General features: G+C 44.5%; 2 protein-coding genes across 4 annotated transcripts in view; both read left to right on the top strand.

Annotated features, from left to right (window-relative positions):
• Positions 1-23,916, top strand: part of LOC129867573 (rab GTPase-activating protein 1-like) — a 148,499-nt gene that overhangs the window by 31,726 nt on the left and 92,857 nt on the right. For all 3 annotated transcript variants that reach the window (XM_055941060.1, XM_055941059.1, XM_055941061.1), the window contains 3 exons: positions 871-979; positions 7,558-7,651; positions 7,977-8,127. In XM_055941060.1, coding sequence (XP_055797035.1) covers positions 871-979; positions 7,558-7,651; positions 7,977-8,127 — 354 coding nt within the window. The remainder of the gene's footprint in view (positions 1-870; positions 980-7,557; positions 7,652-7,976; positions 8,128-23,916) is intronic.
• LOC129867576 (G-protein coupled receptor 52-like) lies at positions 16,185-22,922 on the top strand. The gene has a single exon (XM_055941068.1). The coding sequence runs from the start codon at positions 18,068-18,070 to the stop codon at positions 19,184-19,186; it is 1,119 nt and encodes a 372-aa protein (XP_055797043.1). The 5' UTR covers positions 16,185-18,067; the 3' UTR covers positions 19,187-22,922.

The raw sequence follows: 23,916 nt of genomic DNA, 5'->3' as shown, positions 1-23,916 counted from the left end.
TCTAATCCTAGCCACGTATATGATTTCATTTGTTCCGCGGACCTCTCATTAACGGCGGAATAACAGTCACTGTTGTGACACTACATATTTCACGCATGGTTCACAAGGAAATAAAAAGGGTTTGAGGTGTTGGTGGAGGGTCCTTCACTAGGGTGTTATTGCAAACATTGCTTATTGTGACATCCTTATCTATACTCTCTAAACCTTAGTAAATTATAATATTCCCGTAATATGTCATGTCACGTATGACTGTCGATAGTGATTAGAAAACTATGGTAATGCATTGCCTATAAATGTCTTGGATATACAGTATAGTCTTTAATTTGGGCCCTTTCACTTAGTGTTAGTTTATTAAATCCACTTCTCACCATGAGTGCTGAGCCCACATGACCCCAGTATTAACAACAGTGATACAAAACCATCAATGTGTGCAATGTGACAAAGCCCAATTTAAGAAGTGACCTGCGTAGGTGAGTGAGCACAGTCTCTGTGCTCTGATTGCACAGGCTCCCTGTGAACCCAATTGCCAGACAGTCTGGTCAAAAGGCCGCTGGTGGGATCCTTGGCACTCTCCGCTGCTGCTCTATTTAATTTCCTCCTCTACGTGTAATTATATTTCCAGCGCACTCCCCTCGGGCAGTGGCAAAGGTGATGCTAACTTTAGAATATGTTTTTTCAGACTGAGGCACTCTGAAACATATTGAGGATGTCTAAAGAGACTTTCCAACAGCTCTGTTACAAAATCATATTTTTTTTGCATGTAGAATTGACTTGTCAGTGCTGTTGCAGTTATCGTTGACTCCACTTGCAGTCGCTTGGTAAAATATTATATTAATGTGTTAACAGATTAATCCCACACTGTGTGTGTAGGGTGGTGAGAAGGATGGCCAGGCTGATTCCATGTTGGAGGTAGTGAGCCTGCAGAGGGAGACTGAGAGGAACAACTGGGGCCATGTTGAGGAAGAGGAGCCTGAGGAAGGTATGGAGCTCTTTCTGTCTTTCCCTCTCTCTTCCTGTCTTTCCCTCCCCGTGTCTCTTTCCCTCTCTCCCTCTATCCAGCCCCCTTTCTCTCACTCCTCTTTCTATTTCTGTCCATCTCTCTCCCACCTCTTTCGGTCTCCATATAAGTCTCTGTTCCCCCTGAAGACTTAGTAAGAGTGTGTTGTTGTGTTGGTGCTAGTGTTGACATGTTGGGGAAAGGCCAGCCAACCTGTCCAAGGTCACCATGAGAACTTACACACCTCTCCAGGCAAAACGACATGGCACATTGAATTCCATCCTCCTCATTGACAGACAACATTTAATGACCAAATATTTCTTGGTTGAAAAATGCACTCCGTCCTCCCATAATTTACAAGAAAAACGACCTGCGTCTTGGAGCTTACTTAGATGTACAAGGCGAGAGAGGAAAAGAAAACAGATTGCTTTTACACAAACCGCTTGTTGGAGGAGAGCATTTGTTTTGTTGATATATTTCGGGCAATCGTTTCTCCTCGCTGGCGGGAACAGCTCATCCAGATGAGATCTGTCCAGATAATTGAACATTATCAACATGTTAGATGGTTCGTTGCTCCAGTGCCTTGCCATTCACCTTCGCACCCCTGGGCCAGACTACACTCAATCATAAGACCTACTGAAGAGATGAGTCTTCAATAAAGACTTAAAGGTCGAGACTGAGTCTGTCTCTCACATGGATAGGCAGGCCATTCCATAAGAATTGAGCTCTATAGGAAAAAGCCCTGCCTCCAGCTGTTTGCTTAGAAGTTCTCGGAACAGTAAGGAGGCCTGCGTCTTGTGACCGTATCGTACGTGTAGGTATGTACGGCAAGACCAAATTGGAGAGATGGGTAGGAGAAAGCCCATGTGATGCTTTGTATGTTAGCAGTAAAACCTTGAAATCAGCCCTTGCCTTAACAGGAAGCCAGTGTAGGGAAGCTAGCACTGGAGTAATATGATCACATTTTTGGGTTATAGTCGGGATTCTAGCAGCCGTGTTTAGCACTAACTGAAGTTTATTTAGTGCTTTATCCAGGTATCTGGAAAGTAGAGCATTGTAGTAGTCTAATCAGGAGACCAGAAGTAGAAGGATTTAGCAGGAGGGAGAAGGATTTAGCAGGAGGAAGAGATGATAGGATAGAAGGGGAGAGAGTAGTGGGAGAGTGAAGATGAAGGCGCATGACCGTCTGGGTGGTGGCCGTCTGGGTGGTGGCCGTCTGGGTGGTGGCCGTCTGGGTGGTGGCCGTCTGGGTGGTGGCCGAGTGGTTAGGGAAAGTTTTCAGACCCCTTGTATTTTTCACATTGTTATGTTACAGCCTTATTTTAAAAATCCTCATCCATCTACACACAATTGCCCGTAATGTTCCATCTTGGTTTCATCAGACCAGATCATCTTGTTTCTAATGGAGTCCTTAAGGTGCCTTTTGGCAAACTCCAAGTGGGCTGTCATGTGCATTTTACTGGGGAGTGGCTTCCGTCTGGCCACTACCATAAAGGCCTGATTTGGAGTGCTGCAGAGAAGGGAGAACCTTCCAGAAATACAACCATCTCCACAGAGGAACTCTGGAGCTCTGTCAGTGACCATCAGGATCTTGGTCACCTCCCTTCGGGTTCTTGGTCACCTCCCTGACCAAGGCTTTTCTCCCCCGATTGCGCAGTTTACCCAGGTGGCCAGCTCTAGGAAGAGTCTTGGTGGTTCCAAATATCTTCCATTTTTAAGATCATTGGAGTCCACTGTGTTCTTGGGGACCTTCAATGCTGCAGAAATGTTTTGGTTACCCTTCCCCAGATCGGTTCCTCGACACAGTCCTGTCATGGAGCTCTATAGACAATTCCTTCGACCTCATGACTTGGTTTTTGCTCTGACATGCACTGTTAACGATGGGACCTTATATAGGAAGTTGTGTGCCTTTCCAAATCATGTCCAATTGAGTTTACCACAGGTGGACTCCAAGTTGTAGAAACATCTCAAGGATGATCAATGGAAACAGGATGCACCTGAGCTCAATTTCGAGTTTCATAGCAAAGGGTCTGAATGCTTATGTAAATACGTTTTTCAGTTTTTTTATTTGTAATAAATATGCAAACATTTAAAATCTGTTTTGGCTTTGTTATTATGGGGGGGTGGATTGAGGGGGGGAAAAGAACGATTTAATCAATTTTAGAATAAGGCTGTAACGTAACACAATGTGGAAAAAGTCAAGTAGTTTGAATACTTCCCGAATGCACTGTATGTCTTCTGCAGAGGGATAAGAGAGATCTATGAGAACTAATTTAGATCAGTCATGGAAATCAGTGCTGAAGAAATTTGCTTATTTAAAAAGCTGGAGAACAAGCTTTGAAGGAGAAATACTGGAGTTTTGGTACAGGTACAGTCATCTACTGCAAAAATAGTTTTGCGATATTGTCAAAGCGATATGACCATATTTTCTAAGATAATATCCTGATTTGACGTAACTACCGGTTAAAAAAATATTTTTCTTGCCCTGTCAGTACTTTGACAAATTGTGCTGTAAGAACACTATGTACACATCAAACACCTTTTACCCCAAGAAGGCTTCCTCTTGTGGGAAATACACATTTACATTTACATTTAAGTCATTTAGCAGACGCTCTTATCCAGAGCGACTTACAAATTGGTGCATTCACCTTATGACATCCAGTGGAACAGCCACTTTACAATAGTGCATCTAGATCTTTTAAGGGGGGGGGGGGGGGGCAGAACACGTACAGTGGGGAGAACAAGTATTTGATACACTGCCGATTTTGCAGGTTTTCCTACTTACAAAGCATGTAGAGGTCTGTAATTTTTATCATAGGTACACTTCAACTGTGAGAGACGGAATCTAAAACAAAAATCCAGAAAATCACATTGTATGTGGTGTGTGGTCTGATGAGACAAAAATAGAGCTTTTTGGTCTAAACTCCACTCGCCGTGTTTGGAGGAAGAAGAAGGATGAGTACAACCCCAAGAACACCATCCCAACTGTGAAACATGGATGTGGAAACATCATTTTCTGCAAAGGGGACAGGACGACTGCACCGTATTGAGGATGGATGGGGCCATGTATCGCAAGATCGTGGCCAACAACCTCCTTCCCTCAGTAAGAGCATTGAAGATGGGTCGTGGCTGGGTCTTCCAGAATGACAACGACCCGAAACACACAGCCAGGGCAACTAAGGAGTGGCTCCGTAAGAAGCATCTCAAGGTCCTGGAGTGGCCTAGCCAGTCTCCAGACTTGAACCCAATAGAAAATCTTTGGAGGGAGCTGAAAGTCCGTATTGCCCAGCGACAGCCCCGAAACCTGAAGGATCTGGAGAAGGTCTGTATGGAGGACCCTGCTGCAGTGTGTGCAAACCTGGTCAAGAACTACAGGAAACGTATGATCTCTGTAATTGCAAACAAAGGTTTCTGTACCAAATATTAAGTTCTGCTTTTCTGATGTATCAAATACTTATGTCATGCAATAAAATGCAAATTAATTACTTAAAATATCATACAATGTAATTTTCTGGATTTTTTTTAGATTCCGTCTCTCACAGTTGAAGTATACCTATGATACAAAATTACAGATCTCTACATGCTTTGTAAGTAGGAAACACTGCCGATTTTGCAGGTTATCAAATACTTGTTCTCCCCACTGTATATCTTTTTTTATCTAATAAATATGGGTGACTGGGCCTTTTTGGAATGAGGGCAAAACAATGGAAAAACATCACCATTTGGACTCAAAAGGTGTCCCAAACGCGCATTGCAATGATCCAACACTGTAAACAGCGGTGGCTTTTCTGGATTCCCACAAGCACAGCTCTTCTGACACGGCACTTTTCCGTGACCACACATGCTGATTCTTACTCGATGGGTTCTTGATAGCAAGAGGGTGGAATGCTCTTTGAACAACTTTTTTTTGTTAGCAAGCCTTGTTGACCAGGGCGACTTAAGTACAGTAAGTACATTAACAGTGTATCGTTAGTCGATTACAGCTTGCGTATCTAAACTGAATCCGACTGGTTCTGGTGTAGGCAGCCTAGCAGTTAAGAGCTTTGGGTCAGTAACTGAAGGATCACTGGTTCGAAGCCCCACGCCGACTAGGGGAAAAATCTCTCTGTGCTCCCGTAAGTCACTCTGGAGAAGGGCGTCTGCTAAATTACTAAATGTAAAAATTCTGCTGTACCGAGTACTACCATTCGAACTGTACAAATAATAGTAGTCCTTTCGGAGGGAAAAGTCCACCCATACCTGTGTTTTGTCACCTCCTTGGAGGTAGAGAGGCAGTCTCCAAGGCCGGCACTGTTTTCAAAAAGCCTTGCCAGGGAGGAGAAGCCATTCACAGTACATTCACAGGCATTTCTAAAGGCTCCACTGCATTCCAGCTGTCAGTGGAGGAGGCGTGAAAAGAAAGCCATTCAGTGCTTTCTAGCTGGAGGTCAGCTGCCATTGTAGATGGGACTGAATGCTTTACCACTGTGTGAGGATGCTGCTGCCTGCCTGCACTTTTCTCCCAAGTCGCAAGTGCACATGCCTTTTCTTGTTTTGGTAAATTCTAGTGCTCAGCAATGTGACCCGGAATGTCAACGTTTTCACTTGTGTTGTCAGCCCACTGTAATTCATATTTTTGGTGTATAAAATGAAAAATATGTTATGTATGTGTGTGAACTTATGAACTTGAACATTCAAGTGCATGCACACTCATTACCCTATTGAATGGGTGGTACCACAGCTCAAACTCTCTGCTTATAAAAAATCCTCAGCATTCTACACACAATACCCCATAATGACAAAGCGAAAACAGGTTTTTAGAGGTTTTTTCCCCCCCAACGGTATTACAAATAAAAAAACATACCTTATTTACAGATGTTCAGACCCTTTGCTATGTGACTTGAAATTGAGCTCAGGTGCATCCTGTTTCTATTGATCATCTTTGATGTTTCTACAACTTAATTGGAATCCAGCTATGGTAAATTCAATTGATTGGACAGGATTTGGAAAGGCACACCTGTCTATATAAGGTCCCACAGTTGACCGTGCATGTCAGAGCAAAAATCAAGCCTTGAGGTCGAAGGAATTGCTCCGAGACAGGATTGTGTTGAGGCACCGATCTGGGGAAGGGTACCAAAACATTTCTGCGGCATTGAAGGTCCCCAAGAACACAAAGGCTTCCATCATTCTTAAATGGAAGATATTTGGAACCACCAAGACTCTTCCTAGAGCTGGCCGCCTGGGTAAACTGAGCAATCGGGGGAGAAGGGCCATGGTCAGGGAGGTGACCAAGAACCTGATGGTCACTCGGACAGAGCTCCGGAGTTCCTCTGGAGATTGGAGAACCTTCCAGAAAGACAACCATCTCTGCAGCGCATTACCAATCAGACCTTTATGGTAGCGTGGTCAGACGGAAGCCATTCCTCAGTAAAAGGCACATGACAGCCCACTTGGATTTTCCCAAAAGGCACCTAAAGACTCTCAGACCATAAGAAACAAGATTTTCTGGTCTGATGAAACCAAGATGGAACTCTTTGGCCTGAATGCCAAGCGTCACGTCTGGAGGAAACCCGGCACCATCCCTACGATGAAGCATGGTGGTGGTGGTGGTGGTGGCAGCATTGTTTTTCAGTGGCAGGGACCGATCAAACATCTCTGAAGAGATCTGAAAATAGCTGTGCAGTGACGCTCCACATCCAACCTGACAGAGCTTGAGAGGATCTGCAGAGAAGAATGGGAGAAACTCCCCAAATACAGTTGTGCCAAGCTTGTAGCGTCACCCAAGAAGACTGGAGGCTGTAATCACTGCCAAAGGTGCTTCAACAAAGTACTTAGTAAAGGGTCTGAATACTTATGGAAATGTGATTATTTCATTTTTTTATTAGCAGCAATTTCTTAACCTGTTTTTGCTTTGTCATTATTGGGTATTGTGTGTAGATTGATGGTGGGGGGACTATTTTAATACATTTTGTAATAAGGCTGTAACCTAACAAAATGTGGAAAAGTAAAGGGGTCTGAATGCTTTACGAATGCACTGTAGAGGTCCTGGTTTGGAGGGAGCTCGCCTCTGGTGTTCTACTGGGCTGTCCGCACCACCCTCTGTAGCGCCATGCAATTGAGGGCTGTGCTGTTGTCATACCAAGCAGTGATGCAGCCAGTCAAGATGCTCTCAGTGGTGCAACTGTATAACTTTTTTTGAGGATTTGAGGGCCCATGCCAAACAATGAGAAGAGATGCTGCATGTGTGAGTGGACCAATTTGAAGTCCTTATTGATTTGGTCACCGAGGTACTTGAAGCTCTCGTGTGTGTGTGGGGGTTTTAAAATGGGAACAGGTGTACTTCTCTCAGCTGTACGTGGGAATCACAACTTGCCTTGTCTCCTATTCTGTTTCCCTTAATGTCTGAAGAAAGTGTGAAAACTCCTAAGAATATATATTTTAAAAAATGGTCTTGCTGCTCATAATGCAATACATGTTTGTTCCCAGTGATCCATATGCAATTCACACTGGGATCCCATAGAAGGCTAAAATCTTAGTCTTATCTCACCTCCTCCCACTGGGCCTTGTCTTGTCTCCTGCAGATAGCGACAGTGAGATCTCCAGTGGGACCGGTGATGTGTCCAAGGACTGCCCTGAGAAGATCTTAGAGTCCTGGGGTGCAATCCTTAACATATGGTAAGTGTGGCGGTCATGATAACCACTGTTCAGTAAATAACAGATTAATTCATTGAATAAGGAAACAGATTCAATGTATTCGTCTGAAGTACCCCATTGTTCCTCCATTACACGAGGAGAATAATGAAATTGTTAGCATTACTTTCATATGGTCACAAAAATGATGTTATAAACATCCTCCATTCTAACCCTAATAAACATCAGCTCCAGGAGAGTAACATTAATAATGAATATCCCTGCCCATGCCTGTACTGTAAATGGCCTTAGCCTGATGAGTTTGGCTGTTGTATGTAGTGTAGTTTCTTATCTCTCTCCTGTGTGTCAGGCATGGGAACTTGTCTGTGCGGCCTAAGGGCCTGACTGCGCTGGTGAAGCCTGGGGTCCCCGAGGCCCTCAGAGCTGAGGTCTGGCAGCTCCTCTCAGGCTGCCAGAGTGACCAGGCCCTGCTGGAAAAATACCGCATCCTCATCACCAAGGTAAGGAGGAGGGAAATACACACACACACACACAGACCAAGGTAAAGAGGGCACACCGCGCACACACACTCGCACCTCAGTCGCACGCACCTCAGTCGCACACAATCATTGATTCCCACCTGCTCTTGTATGTACAAGTTTCACATTTCAACTCCACTCACTCAAGCTCTGTTGTCTTAAGTGTAGAGTTTCTGAAATATCCCCAAAATGGCTGCATGTTGTGTGGGTGATAAAATTTAAGTTTTGCAGAAATGTACCTTTTCTGAATGAGAGCCAGTCAAATATGTGTGCTGTATAACCATCATGCAAATTGTAATTTTGAGTGCAGAGATTGCAACGATCCCTGAAGACTTTGGTGTAAAAAAATGTCACACTCATCAACTTGGTGTCATGTGACAGTGTCTAAATGCACGTACCCAGTAGTTGTCACCTTGCAGTTGTTCCTCTGGAGAGACTCAATGACTGTCACAACTGGCCATTACATTAGCTCCATAAAGAGCCTGCTGTTTTAGAATTGGAAAACTTAATTGTCCACACAATTTGGAAATGTCATTGGCTTTACAATAACATGATTGACATAGAAACAGCAATACAAAACAGCAGCAGCATCTCTTCATCACAATCATTTCAGTTGAACTTGACAGTGTGCAGTCTGATCCCACAGAGAACAAGGTTGGTGATGAAGCCTTATGTTTCTCTTGGAGATATGTTGGTTCTCATGCCTACAATTTTAACTAGGCAAGTCAGTTACGAACAAATTTAAGTCGGTTAAGAACAGCAATGGGTGATTGTAGGAATTTTTCCACAGTAAAAAGCACTATTGTAAACTTTGTCACAATTTAACACAGTCCTTGTGGTGAAAGCTCTCCAAAAATATGTTTTAGATTTTGTGACAATGGGATGGGGATGGGTGTCTGACAACACCATATAGAGCATCACATCTACACTTAAGAAAATGGTCCAAATCAAATAAAGAACTCCACACTAGAATTTCTTGATTTTTAACTGTAGCTTAATATTTCATTCTCTCTGTGCACAAGCAGAAAATGTAGCTACAGTCGTATGCAAAAGTTTGGGCACCCCTGACAATTTCCACGATTTCCATTTATAAATAATTGTTTGTTTGGATAAGCAATTTCATTTTGATCTATCAAATAACTGATGGACACAGTAATATTTCAGTAGTGAAATTAGGTTTATTGGATTAACAGAAAATGTGCAATATGCATCAAAACAAAATTTGACCGGTGCATAAATTTGGGCACCCCAATAGAAAAAGGTAGGTATTTTGGACCTTTCCTCCTTACAAAACATATCCAGTTAGGTTTGATGCTTGCCGAGCATGGACAGCCCGCTTCAAATCATCCCACAGATTCTCAATGATATTCACGTCTGGGGACTGGGATTCCAGAACATTGTACTTGTTCCTCTGCATAAATGCCCGGGTAGATTTTCAGCAGTGTTTTGGGTCGTTGTCTTGTTGAAATGTCCAGCGCCGGCGTAACTTCAACTTTGTGACTGATTCTTCAACATTATTCCCAAGAATCTGCTGATATCGAGTGGAATCCATGCGACCCTTAACTTTAACAAGATTCCCAGTACCGACACTGGCCATACAGCCCCACACCATGATGGAACCACAACCAAATTTTACTGTGGGTAGCAAGTGTTTTTCTTGGAACGCTGTGTTCTTTTGCCGCCATGCATAACGTCCCTTGTTATGAGCAAATAACTCAATCTTTGTTTCATCAGTCCACAGCACCTTAATTCCAAAATGAAGCTGGCTTGTCCAAATGTGCGTTTGCATACCTCAAGCGACTGTTTGTGGCGTGTGTGCAGAAAAGGCTTCTTCCGCATCACTCTCCCATACAGCTTCTCCTTGTGCGCTGAATTGTTGAACGATGCACAGTGACACCATCTGCAGCAAGATAACGTTGTAGGTCTTTGGAGGTGGTCTGTGGGCTGTTTTTGACCGTTCTCACCATCCTTCCCCTTTGCCTCTCCGATATTTTACTTGGCCTGCCACTTCTGGCCTTAACAAGAACTGTGCCTGTGATCTTCCATTTCCTCACTATGTTCCTCACAGTGGACACTGACAGCTTAAATCTCTGCGATAGCTTTTTGTAGCCTTCCTCTAAACCATAATGTTGAACAATCTTTGTTTTCAGGTCATTTGAGAGTTGTTTTGAGGCCCACATGTTGCCACTCTTCAGAGGAGAGTCAAAGAGAACAACAACTTGCAATTGGCCACCTTAAATACCTTTTCTCATGATTGGATGCACTTGTCTATGAAGTTCAAGGCTTAATGAGCTCACCAAACCAATTGTGTGTTCCAATTAATCAGTGCTAAGTAGTTACAGGTATTCAAATCAACAGAATGACAAGGGTGCCCACATTTTTGCATAGCCTATTTTTCACATCTGATTGAATTTCTTACAACTTAATATTGCTACACTAAAAATCTTTGTCTGGACAATACCCCAGTACTCAGCTTTTATTAGAAAATGAATGGCATGCCACTGTGATCATTTTCTGTGACGACAGAGTAAATGATTATGCAGCCTCAGAGGGGTGCCCAAACTTTTTCATACGACTGTATATAATAGAACAGAAGTCATTTAACTAGAGTTAAGTATATTTCTGCAACAAGTGTATTTCTGGCATCCTGACCTCGGTGTGCAGTAGGTGTTGCACTAGGCAGTAGCCCATTCAGTGTGACGTTTTTTTACTACACAGGTCACTGGTCCATCACTCTTGTGGAGACCATGTGTCAGACAGAGGCTAGTCCTATCAGACCCATGTCCCCTGGCACTAAAACCCACAGCTAATGTGTAGCATCCTCTGTAGTCTGGCCGACAGCCCATAGCCTGCCCCCGGCAGCCCATAGCTGGCCCCCGACCTAGGCTCACCCACAGTCCAAACGAATTCCATCTCGACTGGTCTCGCTGGTAGATCATGGCGAAAAATCAATTTTGGTGGAGCAGCCATGAATGTAATACCTCCTAGCTAATTCCAAGTGACTAATGTATTGATGTTTTTTTCATGAGGACATGTGAAGAGGTTGACTAGGCGACAGGTCATCACTTTTATGTGTAATACAATACTCATTCCCCCCAGGAGGAGAAAGTGCTTGAAATACAACGCAGTAATCAATTGCCTGAAATGGAGGGATTGGGAGAGAGAGAGCGGGAGGGAGATAAAATGGAGCCATAAACAAAAGGTTACTGCTTGCGCATGTGGCACAGAAAATAGATAAAATATAAAAGCCAAGGAGGCGATTCAGAAGAAATGACTGAATGAAAGAGAACAGGCTCCTCTTTTCACATCTACTGTATTTATACTGGGCTGTTGTCTTTCGCCTGGGGGTGTAAATTTACCCTTGCAACACGCCTTTAACCCAGAGCCACAGTTCTCTCTCTGTCTCTCGCTGTCTCTCCATCTGCCCCAGCCGCCTTGCCTCCCACAGAGGATGAAAATATGAGCTGCTAAATATACTATTACACTAGTTTACGTAAGGCAGGTTATGTGACACAGAGAATCGCCTGGTGAGCGCTCACTTGTTCATTGTAATTCTTTGAGTAGGTTCCCTTCCTTATTGGATGTAATGATGTTGATAGAGGGGTTGGCCGGTGCTATTAATAGCCAGATAAAAGCCCAGGGGGTGGTATTGGGGGGAGGGAAGGGGGACGTGGTGCCGAGGGCTCGATGATACCCACATTATGAATTGGCCTGTCTCCACTCGAGGCTGATGATTATAATGCAGATTGAAGCCTAAGTGAGTGAGTTGTGGCTGGTTATGGGGGTATTGATGTCCTAAACCAGGGCACATTTCACTCGACTTTCTGACGGTGACACGTATTTGAATAATTGCACGTGGCACTTGGACAGAAGGCTGGGTAGTAATGCAGAGAGGAGAAGAGGGCTGTTCTCTCGTTTTGTGTATGTGATACGTGGAGTATTTTTATAGGGGGGCTCTCAGTGAATGTTTCTGGTAGGACAGTATAACAGTTTAAGGCATGTTATCGGGCCAAGTTACCATTGAGACTTAATTGAAACTGGTACTCAGATGTCTTGGGTACAGAGACAAACAAATCATGTCTTTTGCGTAGCAAAAATAAACTTTTTGATTGAAGTATTCCGACCTTGGATAAATGTAATTTCAAACAAGTGTTTTCTCAGCACAGGAATATGTTTTTGTTTGTTTCCTTGGTAACTCCTGGATTTAACTACACACACACACACACACACACACACACACACACACACACACACACACACACACACACACACACACACACACACACACACACACACACACACACAGAGTCTGTGTAGCGCTTTGCTGAGAGTAAGTGTGAAACTAACATTTTCACAACCTTTTACTCTCCCTGTGTGATCTGCCAAAGGTGTGCTGCTGTTGAACCATGGCTTAAAACTGATTGAAAGCTATTTGGAGTTTACTCCTCAGAGCCATTTCACGTTAATTCCTCTGTCCGGATCAATCAAAACCAATGAGAAAAGTTGGATGGTGGTTCAGATTGGAGGTCTCAAACGCTGTGGTGTTGGTCTGTCTCTGAGATTGGAAGTCACTGTCTGTGGAAATATATATTGTTTTCCCTGAATGAAGAGGGATTTTTTTTCCTTTCTGTGATTTTCAGCGATTTCACAATTGACAACTTTTACATTTACATTTAAGTCATTTAGCAGACGCTCTTATCCAGAGCGACTTACAAATTGGTGCATTCACCTTATGATATCCAGTGGAACAACCACTTTACAATAGTGCATCTAACTCTTTTAAGGGGGGGGGGTTAGAAGGATTACTTTATCCTATCCTAGGTATTCCTTAAAGAGGTGGGGTTTCAGGTGTCTCCGGAAGGTGGTGATTGACTCCGCTGACCTGGCGTCGTGAGGGAGTTTGTTCCACCATTGGGGTGCCAGAGCAGCGAACAGTTTTGACTGGGCTGAGTGGGAACTGTACTTCCTCAGAGGTAGGGAGGCGAGCAGGCCAGAGGTGGATGAACGCAGTGCCCTTGCCCTTGCCCTTGTCAACTTCAATTGACATCATCAATATTTTAAATCATTTGATTACTAGGCCTAATTTATATCTCAAATATACTATGAGAGAAATGAAACAATTTAGTATTTTCATAGTTGCAGTGATGCACTAAACTGTGTTATTTATTTAAGAGCCTATATTCATGGATGAAACATGAAAAACGTCTCAAGCCGGCATTGGCCCAGACAGACGGGTAAAATTGTTCTCTTCAGAGGCTGTGCTACATTCAATTCTCACTTGAATTCCGCTAATGCAGTCTCTTCCACTCAGGCCCGCAATGAAATCAATTTCGGTCTTTATGAAGCATGCCATTAAATCTTTGACGGATCTTTTTGCTTTTTCTCAAGGTGCTTCAGCTCATTTTTATGTACCGTCATATTTGGCCCACACTCCAGCTAGCTTTGCAGTGGCATTTAGTCAGAGTCTGCAATCAAAGGTAGCACCAGGAGTGTGGAGAGTGGGGCTAGAAGTAATCAGACACCCACGCGTTCTAACCCACAGACAATGCTGTACACTGGGATGAGCTGCCATGGAAACATGCTTGGATTTATTGAGTTCGTTCTACTTGTGATGCTCTCCCGTGCCCATATTCTGTAGTCTATATGTCTGATTTAAACCCTTCTAATGTGATGCTCCTGGATTCCCGGCTTGGCTTTGATGGACATAGCTTCCAAACCAAGTTGTGGCAAACAGAGAAACTCCCATTGGTTGTCCTGAAAAATGCTCCTCCTTAAAGGTTATGTAAACAATCAGGTCTTGAGTTAGCTACTTTCCTGGTCAGTAGACTACTTGCTAGATTAGTGATAATTTCATTAAGATGGAATTTTGGTGCTATCCATTTAGAGGCAATCCTGAATTGCTGCATGTCCAGTCGCCTCCGTTCACGCAGCCCCGTCCAGTCGCCTCCGTTCGCGCAGCCCCGTCCAGTCGCCTCCGTTCGCGCAGCCCCGTCCAGTCGCCTCCGTTCACGCAGCCCCGTCCAGTCGCCTCCGTTCACGCAGCCCCGTCCAGTCGCCTCCGTTCACGCAGCCCCGTCCAGTCGCCTCCGTTCGCGCAGCCCCGCCCAGTCGCCTCCGTTCACGCAGCCCCGTCCAGTCGCCTCCGTTCACGCAGCCCCGTCCAGTCGCCTCCGTTCGCGCAGCCCCGTCCAGTCGCCGCCGTTCGCGCAGCCCCGTCCAGTCGCCTCCGTTCGCGCAGCCCCGCCCAGTCGCCTCCGTTCGCGCAGCCCCGCCCAGTCGCCTCCGTTCGCGCAGCCCCGCCCAGTCGCCTCCGTTCGCGCAGCCCCGCCCAGTCGCCTCCGTTCGCGCAGCCCCGCCCAGTCGCCTCCGTTCGCGCAGCCCCGCCCAGTCGCCTCCGTTCGCGCAGCCCCGCCCAGTCGCCTCCGTTCGCGCAGCCCCGCCCAGTCGCCTCCGTTCGCGCAGCCCCGCCCAGTCGCCTCCGTTCGCGCAGCCCCGCCCAGTCGCCTCCGTTCGCGCAGCCCCGCCCAGTCGCCTCCGTTCGCGCAGCCCCGCCCAGTCGCCTCCGTTCGCGCAGCCCCGCCCAGTCGCCTCCGTTCGCGCAGCCCCGCCCAGTCGCCTCCGTTAACAGTGCACGCATGCTTTGTCTTCACCTCATGAAGAATCACTAACCTGAAAAACAGATGTTGTTTCTCGTCTGAGAAATGTTGTTCAACTGGGATGTGTCAAGGCCTCGTCACAAAAGGTCTGCCCGTCTTCAGGACAGGCTGAGGCCCAACCAAGAGCTAAGGGCTATACTGGGAATCCAGTGAGCTTTCCCTCACATAATATAGGCTAGGAGCTTGATGGAGAAATAGGTTGTATACCACACTTCTCCCTAGGAGATGATGATGATGAATCTATATAGCTTCAATGCTTACAGTATTTCTTTTTTTGTAGTGGATAGTGTCATTTATTTCAGTTACCTAAGTTATTGTACTTCCTTTTGTATATTTTCACAACACTATTTATTTGTTGAATGACCTTAGTACCCTTAGTACCCTGGGTTTAAACCCTGGGTTTAAGTCTTGACTTTTTAACCTTAAATTCTATGCAACCTGATTTTGTTCTCTGGCTCTAGTGTATGGTAATTAATCATTCAAATCTCCTTTTCTCATAACGCATGTTGTGACTCGTCAGCACTAGGTGGACCTTGGCTTTTTCTCTCGTGTGCCGTAGCAGGTTTGTTTTTTTCGTTATGCTTCGATTATTGTGCTCTTATTGAGCAGCTCGACACTGATCTCCCCACTCTGAGGCCCTAGTACCTCCGTCTCTCTCTTGAGTGTTAACCAGTGTTAGTGTGAGCTACTGTACGCCAGCAGTGACAAAGAGCCCGGACAGAGGCTGTCTGCTTGTCCCAACTCAGAGCCATAGTGGCTGGGATCAAAAGGGGGAAGAGGAGGTCACTACCATTGTTTTTACAGCCCCTTCTCTAGTTAAACTAGTTGAACTTAAGAGTCTAGATCTAGAGCTTGTGGAAGTTGCTTAAACAGCATAGCTTTGTTGTTTGTCCTAGTGTTTTAGTATTGTAGAGGTTAGTTGAGCCTGAACTCGGTAATGGTATACAGACAGTTTACCTCTGAAACCGCCCTCCTGCCTCCCCAATTTGCCGCAGCTTGTTACACTTTGTTGTCTGCCGGTGAAGGATGATCCCAACTAACTGAAATGCCTGGCAACTGTAACTAAGGGGCAGGCATGGCTGGGCATGGTCATTGGTCGGAGCAATGGACAGGGGGCTAGAGAAGGGGAGAGGGGAAGCAAAATGGGGAGGAGGGGGCTAGTTAATAGAAAATGGACAGAGATTAGCTTAGTCATTTCGTAATAGGGAACATGTCCAAATTTAGCTCTCTGAAAAAAGAGATTGTGAGAGAGAGACTGAGTATTGTGGCTGGGTTGAGAGAGGACCTCAGGTGGAGCCTAAATGGGAGTGGGTAGAGAGAGAGACACTGTATGAGAAGGAGGGGGTAGAGAGTGAGCGGGTGTATGAGAGGGAGGGGCAGAGCATGGTTCAGAGAGAACGAGAAAGCCAGGGAGGGAGGGAGTGAGTGCCAGAGAGAGTGTGTGTGTGTGCAGGGTAGAGGGAGTGTGCGGAAGACAGGGAGAGGGAGAGCGCGAGCGAAGGGAACGGGAACTGTAAGCCAGTCACAGTATCTCCTTCCCACTGCACCAGCGGTGATGGACAGCTCCTCTCCTCTCCTCGCCGCTCATCAAAAGGTTCCTATTTATTTTCAGTAGCTTTAGCTTTGTCTTCTGTACTTCACTCCAGGAAATTTTATTTTTTATCTGTTCAGTTATTTATTTGTCGTAAGCTCAGTTCGATTGGGGAAATGAGAGACAGAGGACAGCACTGAAACTGGGACTGTCTCTGTACTGGTGGGGTGGTTTCTCTTTATTTTGTGCCTGGGTTTTTGCTACGAGGTGCAGACGTATTGGGTGGAAGAAAGAGTAGAAAGGCCAGAAAGCCATGCCTCCCCTAAACAAAAAGCTCATTTGAATGGACATGTATACGTAATATTATCAATAGTGGAAACGAGGGGAGGCTGATGTAAAGCGTTTTCACCCGTAGCTATTTGGGGAATGTCACTGGCAAAAAAGAACCAAAAACAATTTGAAGGGATAAAGAAGTGGAATGTAGATCCCACACCCATCGCAGAGTGCGTCCTGAAAAGGATTTCTAAGGCGACACAGTCAGAGGAGCTGAGACACTCAGATGGCCTCTACCGGCTCTAGTACCCATTGATTGGTATTGTGTGGAAGACTCTTGGCAACTCCAAAATTCTTTGCCTCAATCTTCTTTACAACCAGCATTTGCCTCTCACAACCTTGAGGACGAAAGTTTCAGAAAAGTGTGTGGATTGGGATTTCAGAGATCAAAGCTTGCGCACACACAACAAAATACGGATTTTGCTGCGCCTCGTTTAGCCTCTCTGACTGGAGAGCATTGTAAACATCATTCCTCCAGTGCTCTGTGGAACGAGAGCTGTGACATTAACACCCGCCGAGAGCCCAGTGTTTTTCTAGCGTGTCTGTGTTTTGATTCGGACAATAGCTGAGCATACATGGGGTCAATACTCGCTACTCAAAATAAGAGGATGTATACAACAGGACTGAAAACTAACTGCTGCACGCCAGACTTTAGAAGGGACTTTATTAGAGGTAAAAACCAAACACAATGGCTAATGTGGATGTAAATACTCCTAGGAAAATCCAGATGTCATATCTGCTCTTTTTCTGACGCTGAACAAGCTATTTGAAAGCCAAAATGGCATGCTTGTGCTAACAGTAAATGTTTTAACACTATTTTCTCTTATCGATAGTCTCAAGATAGGAGTCACATGCTCCTTGTCTTATTTAATCAGCAGTAGGATCTGCACCGTGTCTGCCTGCATGCTTCTTCCCCACATGTCAACTACCCTGCACCTCCTGTGCTTTTTGCCCTTGTGAGGACAGCCCCTGCCCTCATCCCCTAGCCGCCCAGAGGCAGGAGATGTGGCCAGGGACTGTCAGGGACCGCAGTGGGGATCCCTGCCGCCGGGATAGATGCTTGGTGTAACATCGGCCAACCTTTTTTTGTTTGCGTAGGCAATATATATTTTTCTTTCTTCAACAATAATCCCACTGGCTCTAAGCATGACTGATCAGAAAAGGAGAGCCAAGCTGGTACTCTTGTTTTCCTGTGGGCTGTATTGATTTTCGTCAGTCAGTGTTCATTTGATTGAGACCCAACTATGTGAGAGCAGAGGTGAAAGAGAGAGCGAGGATAAAGCTCTGTTTGCTGTGGGAGGCTACAGACAGACAGCAGGGGCGGACCGGTCTCCAGTTACAGACCATCTGCATCGCAGGTGGCACAGCACAAACCTGACCCACCAGGACCGCGCCCACAACAATGAATCAGTCAGCACTGACAACAGACCTGGTACCCACTGCCAACAGCAGCCTTGTGGACCCAGATCCCAACCACTCTTGCCCCCTGGGCTGGGGCCAGAACGAAGGCCTGGAGGCCTGCGTCTTGGAGACTGCCGTCATCGTGCTACTGACAGTGCTTATCATCGCTGGAAACCTGACGGTGATCTTCGTGTTCCACTGCGCCCCCCTGCTGCACCACTACACTACCAGCTATTTCATCCAGACCATGGCCTATGCTGACCTGCTGGTAGGCCTCAGCTGCCTGGTCCCCACACTGTCCCTGCTGCACTACCCGGCCGGCGTCCAGGAGCCCATCACCTGCCAGGTCTTCAGCTACGTCATCTCGGTACTCAAGAGTGTCTCCATGGCCTGCTTGGCCTGCATCAGCATGGACCGTTACCTGGCCATCACCAAACCCCTGTCCTACAACCAGCTGGTGACGCCGTGCCGGCTCCGTGGCTGCATCGCCCTTATATGGGTCTACTCCTGCCTGATGTTCTTGCCCTCCTTCTTTGGCTGGGGCAAGCCGGGCTACCACGGAGACATCTTTGAGTGGTGCGCCCACTCCTGGCCCACCTCGGCACTCTTCACAGGCTTTGTGGTGTGCCTGCTGTACGCGCCCGCTGCTCTGGTGGTCTGCTTCACCTACTTTCATATCTTCCGCATCTGCCAGCAGCACAATCGGGAGATCAGTGAGAGGCGGGCACGCTTCCCCAGCCAGGAGATGGAGGCCGGGGAGGGAGGTGGCAGTGTCAGCGGCGGGGGGCACCACACGGGTCACGGGCCTGACCGGCGCTACGCCATGGTGCTCTTCCGCATCACCAGCGTCTTCTACATACTCTGGCTGCCCTACATCATCTATTTCCTTTTGGAGAGCTCCCACGTGCTGGACAGCCCCGCCCTGTCCTTTGTAACCACCTGGCTGGCCATCAGCAACAGCTTCTGCAACTGCGTCATCTATAGCCTGTCCAACAGTGTATTCCGCCTGGGCATGCGCCGCCTCTCGCAGACAATCTGCTCCTTCAGCCACTGTGCAGCCGACGACAGGGACTTTGGAGAACCCAAACCCAGAAAGAGGCCAAAGTCCTGCTCCATCTGAGGAGTTGCAGGGTATTGTTAAAGAAGCCACACATTTCAAAGGTTACATCTTTACAAAGCTGCTGACCATTCAATTGACAGAGCTGTCCCAAAGAAAAATAATTTAGGCTCTGACGGTTTGTTTGAAGAATACCAATCACTTTGTGAAGTCATGCCAAGTCATGATTTATGGGCAAAAATGTGATTGCTGAGAGAAGCTAGATATTTGTAAAGGTTTAGTTTCTGAACAACTAAGTGGATGAGAGATTGGCACTACATTTTGACTTTAGACCTGCGAAGTGGGGCATAGCTGGTAAATCAAATCAACGTTTATTGGTTGCGTACACAGTTTAGCAGGTGGTATAGCAGGTGCTCCTAACAGTGCAGTAAAATATCAAACAAGTACAAACAAAACCAAAAAAACAAGAAATGTCAGAACGAATCAAATTAACTCCAATATCAGTAATCCATATGCTGTACATGTACTGTATGTACAGCCTTATGTACAACATCATTCCACCATGGTTACCATGGTTATCTCAGGCTTTGACGGTTATTTTGTTTTGTTTCTCGTCAGTCAGGTTAAATAAAGGACAAAATTAGGACAAAACACTTTCCTCAAACATTGATGGTGACCTCATGATTTTACTGTCTCTGATTTCACAGTTTTGTGGACTAAAATGTATTGAATTTGAATGCCAATATTGGACTGCTACTATAGGTCTGTGTTCTTAGTAGGCACACGAAGGCTGAATTAGTACAGACATCAACACGTAATCCTCATTTGCATACACTCCCTTTAGGAGTTCACATGTGCGTGCAAATGGCTGACTATTCATTTACTGTATATACATGCTCCTTGGCAATGGTGGCACCCACCACACTGATGTACATAACAGATAGTTAGTTGCCTTGACCTTTTATGACAAAGTTTTGCAGAGTTTGCAGAAGGTTTGTTAGCAAACACAACATTGTTCAACGTGTGTTTAAAAGACTTTCGGTCAGCCCTAAACAGAGAGACGTCGGAGTCAATTTGACGAGTTAAGCAAACTACAAAAAAAAACACACAGCTGGTTTAGTTTTATTAGATATTTATATATTTTGGCGTAGAACTTTTTAGTAAAAAAATAAATAAATCTTTGTCAATGCCTCAGATCCAGTAGCTGTTTAGATGAAAGAGTGATTGGTCATGTCCACTAGTGAATACTACTCTCTTTATCTTTGGCTGCTCATCAGAGTTCAGAGAGATCGTCTCCACTCTACTTCAGCATCAGCTTCATATGTATGACTCTGTCCCCTTACCTTTCCATGCTAAGTGCAGAGAATGTTCCTTTTTAGGTGCAGTAAATGCATCATGACGACTGGTCTGGTTGTGTAATTTATTGTTTGATACAGCACAGGTATAGTCATTCCAAGCTTTTCTCATACTTTCCCAGAATTCTGCAATTTGTTTTTTTTTACAGATAATGTTGAAATATCCATACAGGGGCACATTTTCAGTAATACCCAAGACTATTGTGAGATGAGATTCTTATGGTGTAGGTAGACCTGTGTGGGGAAAAAAGCAGTACAGCCAACTTAACAACTTAAACTCTCTATATTGTGACTGTTTATGTTCAACATTATGCTGCTTAACCTGTGTATTCATTCCTCTTTTTGCTTTACAGATGGTTCTGTATATGTGCCTAAAGATAGATATATAGATAGATATAGATATATATTTTATTTTTTTTGGAAAATAGATCACAGATGTACATTCTTTTCTTCTATATGGTTACAAGGATACACTGCACTTATTTATTTTTTTACACTGGCTGCGTGACTGCATTTTGTAACGTGACCTTCCTTTTGACTTGACCCAAAATCCATCAAGCTTGTATTTGTAGTAGTACCATACAATGGTACCATCTTGTTTCAACACCTTTTCAAATCAAATTAACTTTTATTTGTCACAAGCACCAAATACATCATGCATAGGCTTTACTGTGAAATACTTACGAGCCTTTTCCTAACAATGCAGAGTTAAGAAGTGAAAAGGAAATAGTAACAATAAAATAACAATAACGAGGCCATATACAAGGAGTACTGAAACCGAGTCATTGTGCAGGGGAATGAGGTAGTTGAGGTTATATGTACATGTCGGTAGGGTGAAAGGTGACTAGGCAATCAGGATTTATAATAAACCAAGTAGCAGCAGTGTATGTGAAAGTGTGTGTTTTTGGTACAGAGTGTACAAAACATAAGGGACACCTTACTAATATTGAGTTGCAATTGAGTTGCACCCCCTTTTGCCGTAAGAACAGCCTCAATTCATCGGGGCATGGACTACAAGGTGTCAAAAGCATTCCACAAGGATGCTGGCTCCAATGCTTCTCACAGTTGTGAAGTTGGCTGGATGTCCTTTGGGTGGTGGACAATTCTTGATACACACAGGAAAATGTTCGGTGTGAAAAACCCAGCAGCGTTGCAGTACTTGACACCCTCAAACCGGTGCGCCTGGCACCTACTACAATACACCTTTCAAAGGCACTTCAACTTTTGTCTTGACCTTTCACCCTCAATGGCACATCTACCCAATCCATGGCTGTTGTCTCAAGGCTTAAAAATCCTTCTTTAACCCGTCTCCTCCGCTTCATCTACCTGATTGAAGTGGATTTAACAAGTGACATCAATAAGGGATCATAGCTTTCACCTGATCTCACACACTACATACCCACCCACACTGCCTCATTATTATGTTTATTTTCCATTTCTCTCTTCAGAAACCTACCATCACAGCATGTAATTTAATGCAGTAACACCCCGATGATGTATTTTGGTTGACTCTGATTCTCTCTAGAATTACACACGGATAGTTATTTCTGTTTTCACGCTAAAGCAAGTTACACACACGGAGAAAAAAATGTTTCTCGCTTCTCAAACATTGTGCCATCTTTTATAAATGGTAAATCAATATTGTTGACGAGCTACTTTCTCTCTCGATTTTGCTTTACAGTAAATGTTGTACTGGTGGTTTCATGAGATTTTAATTGGTTACACTTTCCACAGTAACGCTAGTGGAATGTAGTTTCATTCTAACAAACAAGTTATTGTAGTTATTGACAATATACCACTTTGACTCATTTTTTGTTTTCAGAAAACATTGTGGTTACGAGGTAGTGTAATTACCAATTCATTTAGTTTCTTCTTAGTTCATTTGTGGCTTAGCTTTCATTTAGTTTCCATCCTTTTTTTACAGGTCATTTCTCTGCCAGTAGTTGAATGGACTGTGTACTGATTCAGTAACTAAATATTAACTTTTCCACATGTCTATTATAATGACCAAACTAGTTTCCAATTTCTTTCTGAAGTGAAGAAAATGCAAAAATGTTCAAAAACTGACTTCAAGTGCATTCGTTAGGGTGTTGTATCTTACAGATGTGATTTAATACAGTACAACGTCTTTATTTATTTATTTATTTTATTCAAAATTGATATGCTACTTGTTTTAATAGGAGTATGTATAGTGTCTGTTTTGTGTTCAGACAACAACAACAAAAAACGCAAAAACAATCTTATGACAAAATCTCGCCCAATGACGACGCATACCAACTAGGCTGCTTTATATGACCACATGTTTTGGATTAGACGGCAAATCAAGAAATTACACACCATCTATTTTTTTATTTCTGAGATTTTGTCAAAGGCTATGGTTTTGCTGTTGTTGCCAATCCAATAAAACTGATGAAAAATAAAAATCTAGTAATGTTGCCTTTGAACACTGCCTTGAGTTGTTCATGTCTCTAGCATTTTACTGGTGCTGATTTGTACTGTACTTAAGAAAATTATTAAAAAGCAGGCAATGATTTGAAAGGGTGATTCACTTGGTTAGTTTCTAGGATTATATACATAAGGTATGTAACTTTTAAGTGAAATTAACTGACAGTAAACTGACATTTAGTATGCTAATGCTCTATATATGTGTGTGTCTGTCTGTCTGTCTGTCTGTCTGTCTGTAGGGTTGTTTGTAGCTATTCAAATCCAAGGTGAACAGAGTTCATCACTAAACCGAGGATTAGCCTGCATTTTACTGCACTACACAACACACACAGCAAGGCATGCACTCTGTCTGTGGCTGGATTTCCAAAGGTTACTCTGCCTGCAGCCTCTGAAGGGAAGTAAGTTATGCGCAGATAGAGGAAACATAATGTGACCTTTTTCCCTTCAAGTCAAATGTTTGTCTGGTCACAGAGGTCTTTGGTCTTCGGGAGATCATGAATAGACTGAACAACCACCACTTGTTGTTATGTTTACATGCAACTTATTTAGTGGGTGCACTTATGCAGAGAGACTTAGTCAGTGCAGTCCAATTTAAGGTAGATAGGCGAGACAACCACATATCAAAGTTAAAATGTTCTCTCCGCCTTTGATAGTTAAAGGAAAGTTTAGTTGCGTTGTGTGAAAGTCATGATAATGAAGCTTCATTTGAAGCTCTTTACTTTTGGGATTCTTTTGTCATCATGCATGCAGAGGTTAAGCGGAGTGTACCATGTGTACACCTGTATATGCTACTGTACCCTTAGGGGGTTGACCATTAATGTACCTTTCTAATGGACATTGCAGACTGAGGCTATGCAGGTACTTTGCCCTTTCCTGACATTGTAGATAATGTCCACTGTGTCACTAGTGCCCAGAGGCGCTCGTTATTTGGCAGCACCTTCATTATTGCCTTGCTGCCACTGGGTCTTATTTCACTGAGGAAAGCTGGGGCCA

Source organism: Salvelinus fontinalis, chromosome 12 (genome assembly GCF_029448725.1).
Source record: "Salvelinus fontinalis isolate EN_2023a chromosome 12, ASM2944872v1, whole genome shotgun sequence".
Taxonomy (NCBI): domain Eukaryota; kingdom Metazoa; phylum Chordata; class Actinopteri; order Salmoniformes; family Salmonidae; genus Salvelinus; species Salvelinus fontinalis.
Note: the sequence above shows the minus strand (reverse complement) of the source record. Positions and strands in the feature narration are given on the sequence as shown.

What these genes read in the sequence shown, in the direction of transcription:
- LOC129867576 (XM_055941068.1), top strand. Translation starts at nt 18,068, where the DNA reads ATGAATCAGTCAGCACTGACAACAGACCTGGTACCCACTGCCAACAGC.